General features: G+C 37.0%; 1 protein-coding gene across 1 annotated transcript; it reads right to left on the bottom strand.

The window, feature by feature from the left end:
• Positions 1-242: 242 nt before the first annotated feature.
• Positions 243-10000, bottom strand: LOC113830401 (organic cation transporter protein; the record flags this gene model as incomplete). Its single annotated transcript, XM_070129716.1, is given in 9 exon segments — positions 243-1463; positions 2454-2638; positions 4769-4941; positions 5202-5395; positions 5993-6140; positions 7192-7360; positions 8852-9006; positions 9397-9500; positions 9968-10000. Coding segments are annotated over 9 exon segments (1407 nt in total), but the record flags the coding sequence as incomplete, so codon positions are not given.

Genomic DNA, 10000 nt, shown 5'->3' with positions numbered 1-10000 from the left:
CTAATTAACACTACGAATTAAAAGGTGCAATCTCCACTGTCATACTACCTCTTCCGTTTGGCCGAAAAAAACAACAACACAAATGATCTTTAGCTACATTTACTCAACAATGTAGAAAAAAGATCGTTGCTAATTCAAAACAGCCTTCTTTGTAAAGAATGTAGCGGTAGATTGAAGGCAAGAATATGATGCAAGACGGCAGCCTGCAATCGATGCCATTTTAGGATTAGAAATCATGCACAGACAGTAGTACTTTTATTAAAATGATGTTAACAAAATCACAAAGGAACAAGCAAAACAAGATTAAGCATATCATATACAAAACGTTTTGTTATGTCTTCTCCACGATATATAAAAACTATTATCCAATTACATCTAATTACTAATCAACAGCAGTAAGTAGTTTCTAAGTTTTGGAACTAATATTAGGAACTCTGAGGGAAAATAAACAAAGGTTTCTCTAAAAATGCACACACTCACCCACAACGAAAAGATATCACACAACGCAAACGCAGCAAGATTAAATGATACCTGAAGTTCAGAATGCAGGAATGTACAACTGCATATCGGTATTACAAAAAAAGGTTATTCTCGTGTCTCCTTACATTGACACTAAAATGACTCAAAGAAATTAAATACGTTCTCAATTCTTGTACTTTCCCCGAGGGCACTTTCAATTTATTTTATTAGTATATGAGGATCTTCAGTTCGCCTTTATGGTCAGAAATAACTTTTCCAACCTGAGACAAAATACCCTCTTTTGCGAGCCGAGACCTTGAGCCTGTTTTAAAAATACGGGCAGGTGGGAATGTAATTTTTTTTAAACAGAATTAAAAATAAGTACAGTTTGAACATTCTAAGACGAAACAGTAGAGTTAAACCTTGGCTCATATTACCTTTATTTTTCATTATGTTTTCAGAGCCACTGATTTAACACAAAATATTTTTAAGTACAGTCCAGTGTGGTCCAGCCACAAAGGTGATCTGATAAGCATACATATGTATTTATAGGATGTGTGGTTATTTAAATAATGACACTTGATATATTTGTACAATAACGGACCCACAGTATTTCGTTGTTAAATCCTCTCGCTTTTTCCATTATCTTGCTTACTTTCCCTTTTATGAAATAATTTTAATGACTTAAAACTATCACAGTTACCTCGTTCTATTTACGCTCCGTTAAAGATAATTTACAACACGAGACTAAACCGAAATCACGACCGCCCTGTGTTCGTTTCGCTCTGGTCGATGTCTGGCTCGAAGCTGCAATTCGGTAGTCCAGTTTTCATTTCCAAAGAATCGGCTGAATCTTGCGAATTCCTCCTTTGGCGATTTCGTGGGATTTCATTTGTTTCGGGAAGGTCGCAGTCTTTGGTCTCTGGGAGTAAAGCAGCTAGACCGGCAGCCATCAGAGCTAAGGATCCGAACACGGCGGATGGCGCCCATACAGTTACCACACCCTGTTAAAGATATTTATTTCTATTGTGTATTCAATGTGGATTTAGATTTTGTTATAACATGGATATTGTTATCATTATCATAACTATTCTATTCTACTTCAATTTATGCTACTTCTTTTTCTATTTCTTCATATTATTATTATTTTTATTATTATCATCATTATTATTTTTATTGTTATTATTATTTTCATTATCATTATTGTTATCATCATTATCATTATTATCATTATTATTATTATTATTATTATATCATTATTATTATTATTATTATTATTATATTATTATTATCATTATTATAGTCACTATCATTATGATCATCATCATCCGATACTTTATTGCTGATGTTCTTATCGCTGTCATCATGATCCTCATTATCATTATTACTACCGCTGTCATTACGATTATTAACTTTGTTACTATTGTATATGTATAATACTATTTTTACAACTATTAATATATAATTTCGTAACGATGATAATGATGATGAAGATGATGGTGACGATGATGATAATGATGGTTGTGTTCTTGAAGGTAATGATGATGATGGTTGTGTTGTTGTTGCTGTTGTTGTCGATGATGATGATGGTTGTGGCGGTGGTGCTGGTGGTAGTGGTGATGATGATGATAACTAAAATTATGTCACTAATGATAGCGATAAGATATATATATATATATATATATATATATGTATATATATATGTATATACATATATATATGTATATACATATATATATATATATATATATATATATATATATATATATATATATATGTGTGTGTGTGTCAAAACACTAGTAATAACGGTAATTTGACGCATAAATATCTCACTATTCTATCGAAAATGATAAGTGCGATAATAATGATAATAAAAAATTATAATAATAATGATAATGAAAAAAAAATGATAATAATAATAATAATAATAATAAAACAACAACAACAACAACAATAATAATAACAGTAAAACAATACAAACGAAATGGCCGCACCAAAATATCATTGATATAAGGCGAACAAGTGCTCCCGATTCTCGCGCAGACGTTGGCCTGTCCCACGGCGAGAGAGCGGTAAGTCGTCGGGAACAGTTCGGCGGTGAAGATGTACGCCAGATGGAAGGCTGCTGTGATGGCGAGCTTCCCACACAGGGACAGGAAGATCATCAAAGTGCCAGTTTCTGAGGGGGAAAGAAAGAAAGAATTATTATCATGTTATTTGCCAGTTTCTGAGGGGAAAAGAAAGAATTATTATCATGTTATTTGCCAGTTTCTGAGGGGGAAAGAAAGAAAGAATAATTATCATGTTATTTGCCAGTTTCTGAGGGAAAAAGAAAGAATTATTATCATGTTATTTGCCAGTTTCTGAGGGGAAAAGAAAGAATTATTATCGTTATTTGCCAGTTTCTGAAGGGAAAAGAAAGAATTATTATCATGTTATTTGCCAGTTTCTGAGGGAAAAAGAAAGAATTATTATCATGTTATTTGCCAGTTTCTGAGGGAAAAAGAAAGAATTATTATCGTTATTTGCCAGTTTCTGAGGGGAAAAGAAAGAATTATTATCATGTTATTTGCCAGTTTCTGAGGGAAAAAGAAAGAATTATTATCATGTTATTTGCCAGTTTCTGAGGGAAAAAGAAAGAATTATTATCATGTTATTTGCCAGTTTCTGAGGGAAAAAGAAAGAATTATTATCATGTTATTTGCCAGTTTCTGAGGGAAAAAGAAAGAATTATTATCGTTATTTGCCAGTTTCTGAGGGAAAAAGAAAGAATTATTATCATGTTATTTGCCAGTTTCTGAGGGAAAAAGAAAGAATTATTATCATGTTATTTGCCAGTTTCTGAAGGGAAAAGAAAGAATTATTATCATGTTATTTGCCAGTTTCTGAGGGAAAAAGAAAGAATTATTATCATGTTATTTGCCAGTTTCTGAGGGGAAAAGAAAGAATTATTATCGTTATTTGCCAGTTTCTGAAGGGAAAAGAAAGAATTATTATCATGTTATTTGCCAGTTTCTGAGGGAAAAAGAAAGAATTATTATCATGTTATTTGCCAGTTTCTGAGGGAAAAAGAAAGAATTATTATCGTTATTTGCCAGTTTCTGAGGGAAAAAGAAAGAATTATTATCATGTTATTTGCCAGTTTCTGAGGGAAAAAGAAAGAATTATTATCATGTTATTTGCCAGTTTCTGAGGGAAAATGAAAGAATTATTATCATGTTATTTGCCAGTTTCTGAGGGAAAATGAAAGAATTATTATCATGTTATTTGCCAGTTTCTGAGGGGAAAAGAGAATTATTATCATGTTATTTGCCAGTTTCTGAGGGGAAATGAAAGAAAGAATTATTATCATGTTATTTGCCAGTTTCTGAGGAAAAAAAAGGAATTATTATCATGTTATTTGCCAGTTTCTGAGGGAAAATGAAAGAATTATTATCATGTTATTTGCCAGTTTCTGAGGGGAAAAGAAAGAATTATTATCATGTTATTTTCCAGTTTCTGAGGGAAAATGAAAGAATTATTATCATGTTATTTGCCAGTTTCTGAGGGGAAATGAAAGAAAGAATTATTATCATGTTATTTGCCAGTTTCTGAGGAAAAAAAAGGAATTATTATCATGTTATTTGCCAGTTTCTGAGAAAAAAAAGGAATTATTATCATGTTATTTGCCAGTTTCTGAGGATAAAAAAAGAATTATTATCATGTTATTTGCCAGTTTCTGAGGAAAAAAAAAAGAATTATCATGTTATTTGCCAGTTTCTGAGGGAAAATCATAAATAAATTATTATCATATTATTAGCCAGTTTCTGAGGGAAAATAATAAAAGAAAGAATTATTATGTTATTAGCCAGTTTCTGAGGGAAAATAAAAAAAATATGTTATTATCCAATTTTCTGAGGGAAAATAATAAAAAAAAGAATTATTATAATATTATTAGCCAGTTTCTGAGGGATAATTAAAATGAGAAAGTAAAAATAATGGGAGAAAATAATAAAAAAAGAATTAGTATCATGTTATTAGCGTTTCTGAGGGAAATTTATGGGAGAAATTTTGAAAAATGGGGAACGGGGAGTGGTGAGTGAATGTTAATTTTTTTTTCTGGCTTGGATATGGTTGATTATTCTAGCGGTGAGGAAAAAAATATATATCAAAACGATACACAAACTAGTCGAGAAAAAAGTCAGAGAAATGATTTGACTAAAACAAAGCAAGCGTGTTGAAAATACCCCAACACACCACAAGAAACGAAGCCATCTTACTTGAAAACAAAATACCTACACATCCCATTTAAAGAAAATAGACATCATACCTCCGGGAGTCACGATCAGGACAGCCATAACAGCGAAGATAGACACTGCGCACACGAAATAAAGCGCCACAAGGGACTTCTTCCTTCCGAGGTAGATAATGGCAGGCCACAATGACACGTAGGAGGGGATCTCGAGCAGGCCGCCCAGGAACATGTACAGGTAAGGGTCGGTGCTGGAACAAGACGGGATATTTTAGTTTATTTTTTCTCTGTTGTTTATGTTGCAATTAATGAGTGGGAGGTGATTTATAGTTCATAATGAAAAAAAGTGAAATAATGGCGGTGGTGTGATTATCATATTACATCATACATGTATACGCATATATATGTGTGTGTGTGTGTGTCTCTCTCTATATATATATGTAGACACAATTAATATGAGAGCAAATAAAGTAGAGCAAGACTTGGAATAACAATAAGATAAGCACCGCACCTCAGATTGGTGGCGTTGAGAGCGACGCCGTAGTAGATGAGCGAACCGGCGAACCAGCAGAAGAAGACGACGGCCGCCCTTCCCCTGAGGCCCGCGGTGGTCACGAGGGCGAAGAACTGCTTCACGGCGGTCAGGACTCGGGCGGCGAGGTCCTCCTTGGCCTCCTGGTCCGCTTTCGGCTCCTCCTTGTCGTCCTGTTTCGTATCGGGAGAGGAGGATGAGGAGGGCGTGGAGAGAAAGGATTCATTTTGGGGTCGGTTTATTCGCGTGTGGATAGGTATGCGTGTTCAGCTAATTGATTTCTCATTTTAATTCTACGTGCTGTTCTTTCAACCCCTCATTCCCATCTCTCTCTCTCTCTCTTCCCATGTTTCACACTCTCTCTCTCTCCCCATGTTTCACTATCTCTCTCTCTCTCTCTCTCTCTTCCCATGTTTCACTATCTCTATCTCTCTCTTCCCATGTTTCACTATCTCTCTCTCTCTCTCCATGTTTCACTCTCTCTCTCTCTCTCTCTCTTCCCATGTTTCACTATCTCTCTCTCTCTCTTTCTCTTCCTTGCGCTCCATCTCTATCATTCCCTTTCTATATCTCTCTCCTTCTAAATCTCACTCTCCCTCCTTACATCCCCAAACCCCTTTCTTCTCTCTCCCTCCATTCATCCTGCTTCCAAATCTCCCTATCCCTTCCTCCTTTCATCCTCCTCTCTCCCTCCCTCCCTCCCTACTTTCCTTCTCATTCATACCCCCCTTCTTTCTTATATCTAAGTCCAAGAAATCTAAAAAACCCACCAAAGTAGCTAAGTTCTTGAGAGCTTGCAGGAGTACTTCGTCAGGTGGCAGAGTTCTTCCGTTGATCTTTGCGAGCCACTTGAACACGGCGAGGGCATCTCCATGTCTTCCCTTCGCCAGGAGCCAACGGGGGGATTCTGGGAGCAGCCTGGAGTGGTATGAGTCGCGAGAGAAATGATGAGGTGATGATTGAAGTGATGAGCGTTGTGGTGACTGTTGGTATGTGTGTGGTGATGAAATGTTTTTTTTTTTCTAGTAGTCTTTTTTTTTCTTATTACTGTTGTTGTAAAGTTCTGGGAAATGTCTTGTTATTACGGATGTCATTACTATTTTAACACACTTTAGTAGTAATAAATTTATTCTAAGCGCAAATAATATCTTATGCACATCATAATAATAAATACGATCATTATGGTCAGGATTGATTTGATTGCTTGTGAATATATCGCATTTTTTCAACAAATCTCATGCTTCATCGATGAAAAAGCAGCACAATATATTTTATGACGCTGTCCAGATAATTCAAAATCACTGAAAGAGAATCGATTATTCTCATGAGCCAAAAGCCACGCAGAGTTTCAACGGAACTGAAGCTGGAAAACCCTATTCCTTCAGTGCATGACTTGCCTTGTTTACACGGGGAAATGCCTGCACGGGAGAGTGACGCAGCTCTTTCTCGATACGCCATTGGCCAGGTGAAATTATGTACTGAAGCAAACGCCCTACTACCTTGTTTGGTCGTGTAAGGTAAACATTGAGACAAAACTAAAGCAAAACAAGTAATCTTAAATCACAGATTTCCACCAACGACCCAAAATTCAGCTTCGCAACTCGTAAATCTGCCACAGATATCTTAAAGGGAATGCATTCATTACCAGAAATAATTTCTAACAATGCATCGCGCTGACAATGAATCTCATTCAGCACCAAATACTATAGTCTGTATTTTTTAGCCACCACCAAATAAATTATCTTCACTAACGTCGGTAATGTTTTGCGAACTCGGCTGTGAAATTAACGAAGCAAGAAACTGACCGGAAAAATGCAACATGAAACAAGAATCAGCTATAATCCAATAAAGACTTGAATAAATAATAATGGAAAAAAAATAGAAGCCATTTTATGAAATTCGACCTAATGCTTTAGTTTTTCTTTTCTTTACGAGTATTTCACCATACGCAGTAATAAGAGTGACTTACCAAAAGTAAGAGACAGTGTAAAGAGCGGGGACCGTAAGAGCCACTTGCAGCCAGTACCAAGTCCTCACCAGGTAAGCGATACCTGGTAGTACCATGTAACCGAGAGCCCAAGGTACCACGAACATGACAGATACTGTAGAACGATGGCGAGAGGAACACAGCTCCATCACTGTAGAGGAAATGTACAGGAAATATGGGTGAGAATGAACAAATTCCCGAGACAAGAGATATTATTGGCGCACTTCTTTATTCATTTTAATTAATTTCTTATGTGCCAAAACAACATGGCATTCTGAGGGAAGGAGGGAGAGAGGAAAGGAGGGAGAGAGGAAAGGCAGGAGGGAGGGAGGAAGGGAGAGAGGAAGGGAGAGAGGAAGGGAGAGGGGAGAGGGGAGAGGAGAGAGGAGAGAGAGGAGAGGGAGAGGGGAGAGGGAGAGGGGAGAGGGGGAAGGGAGAGAGAGAGAGAGAGAGAGAGAGAGAGAGAGAGAGAGAGAGAGAGAGAGAGAGAGAGAGAGAGAGAGAGAGAGAGAGAGAGAGAGAGAGAGAGAGAGAGATGGAGGGAGGGAGGGAGGGAGGGAGGGGAGAGAGAGAGAGAGAGAGAGAGAGAGAGAGAGAGAGAGAGAGAGTGAGAGAGAGAGAGAGAGAGAGAGAGAGAGAGAGAGAGAGAGAGAGAGAGAGAGGATAATGATAATGATAATGATATCGATGATACAAGAAGTAGAATAGAAAGGAGTGTTAGAAGACATACGGGAAAGCCCAAAAAAGACACTCGAAGAAATGTATTTGCTCTGGCGAAATAAGCTAACAGTGAGGCCGACAGACCCTTAAAACTTTTACCCAAGGAAAACTTTCTCCTTGACTCCACAATGGATTCTCTCTCTCTCTCTCTCTCTTTTCTCTCTCTTCCTGTCTTTCTCTCTCTCTGTCTCCCTGTCTTTCTCTTTTTCTCTCTCCATCTCTCTCTTTCTCTCTCTCTCTCTCTCTCTCTCTCTCTCTCTCTCTCTCTCTCTCTCTCTCTCTCTCTCTCTCTCTCTCTCTCTCTCTCTCTCTCTCTCTCTCTCTCTCTCTCTCTCTAGGACAGTTGCTCGCTATACACATATACAAATATCACATGCAAATACACTGGACATGCAAATACACTGGACATGCAAATACACTGATCAAGATTTTTTTATTTGTATTTTGTAATGTAATGCATAAACATTCAAATTTACTAGAACTATCTATTTCCGTGTAAGAAATAATAAAATCACATATAAACATATAAAGAAGACGTGAACAATTGATTAAAAATAAAATAAATAGGCGAATAATTCTGTGACTGACAGAAATAAAAATGGAGAAATTAATGAACAGATGTACCCAAATAATAATCAAATATAAATGAATATATCTGATACTGAACAACATCTCTTCTCACAACTACACAAACACAAACATTCTCTCTGTATCTCTCCCTCTCAGCCCCCCCGTCCCTCAAACACACACGTACACACACACACATATGTATATGTATATATGTGTGTGCGTGTGTGTGTGTGTGTGTGTGTGTGTGTGTGTGTGTGTGTGTGTGTGTGTGTGTGTGTGTGTGTGTGTGTGTGTGTGTGTGTGTGTGTGTGTGTGTGTGTATTTTTTCAGTTTCTCATTTTCGGGAACTTACCCAACACGAAGCAGCCAAGATAAACCCCCGAACCCATAAAGGCGATGATGGTCTTCATGAGGATATAAAATTCGACCGTAGGGGAAACAGCCGCCAAGAACCCCGATAGAGTGAAGAGGGTGGAGCTCAGGAGGACGACGGGCCGACGACCGATCCTGCAAGGTCAAAACAGGTCGTTGCAGGTCGTCTACTATGAGGAATCACGAAGGCTGTGGTTATAATATGAGATAAGAAGTGCCCGTAGTTGTCTTTGCTTTGCCTAACTGGGTTGGGAATCGTATCTCAGATAACCTGGGTTCTCAAGAAATATTTCGATTCTTTCAGAATTCTTTAATAAATCGATACGCGTCACTCACATCCCTTGCGTTGTAAAGTCACCCACCATACTTTTTTTTTTTGCTATGGAGGCATCAGTAAAAAATAAAAATTGATAATAATGATAGCAATTATAATAATAATAATAATAATAATAATAATAATAATAATACTAATACTAATACTAATAATAATGATAAAGAAAAGACAACAGGATACGAGATACTCACACATCATAGAGGTAGCCGACCACAAGCGAGCCAAGCAGAGTTCCCACCTGACTGACAGCCTGAGTTGTCGAGTACAAGACACGGCGCTCGCATACCAGATCCCACTGCAGAAATAAAAGGGGCGGTGTTAGGAAAATGATCCATAGATACGACTGGTAGACGCTGTATATGGGCGTTTTTTTTTTTTAATTTGATTCCGTACAATAATCTTTGGTTTAAACTTCCTAATTCAACGTTTTTATCGGGGTGGTGTTAGGAAAATGATCCATAGATACGACTAATAGACGCTGTATATGGACGTGTTTTTAAAATATGATTCAGTATAATAATCTTTGGTTTAAACTTCCTGGTTCAACTTTTTTATCCATAGAAATTTGGTTAATTCAACGTTTTTAAAAAATTTATTCCGTAAAATAATCTTTGGTCTAAACTGCCCAATTCAACTTGTTTATACATAGATATTTGGCTAATTCAAGGGCATTCCAAACAGTAATATTTCGATAAAGTACCCAATTCGAGAGCTGAATCCACTTATCCTAGGTATTCATTAAGCAACTACCCACACACACACCTCCGTGACGACCGTTGACTCGTACTGGTTCCT

Source organism: Penaeus vannamei, chromosome 14 (assembly GCF_042767895.1).
Source record: "Penaeus vannamei isolate JL-2024 chromosome 14, ASM4276789v1, whole genome shotgun sequence".
NCBI lineage: Eukaryota > Metazoa > Arthropoda > Malacostraca > Decapoda > Penaeidae > Penaeus > Penaeus vannamei.
This window is presented reverse-complemented; position numbering and strand designations above follow the sequence as displayed.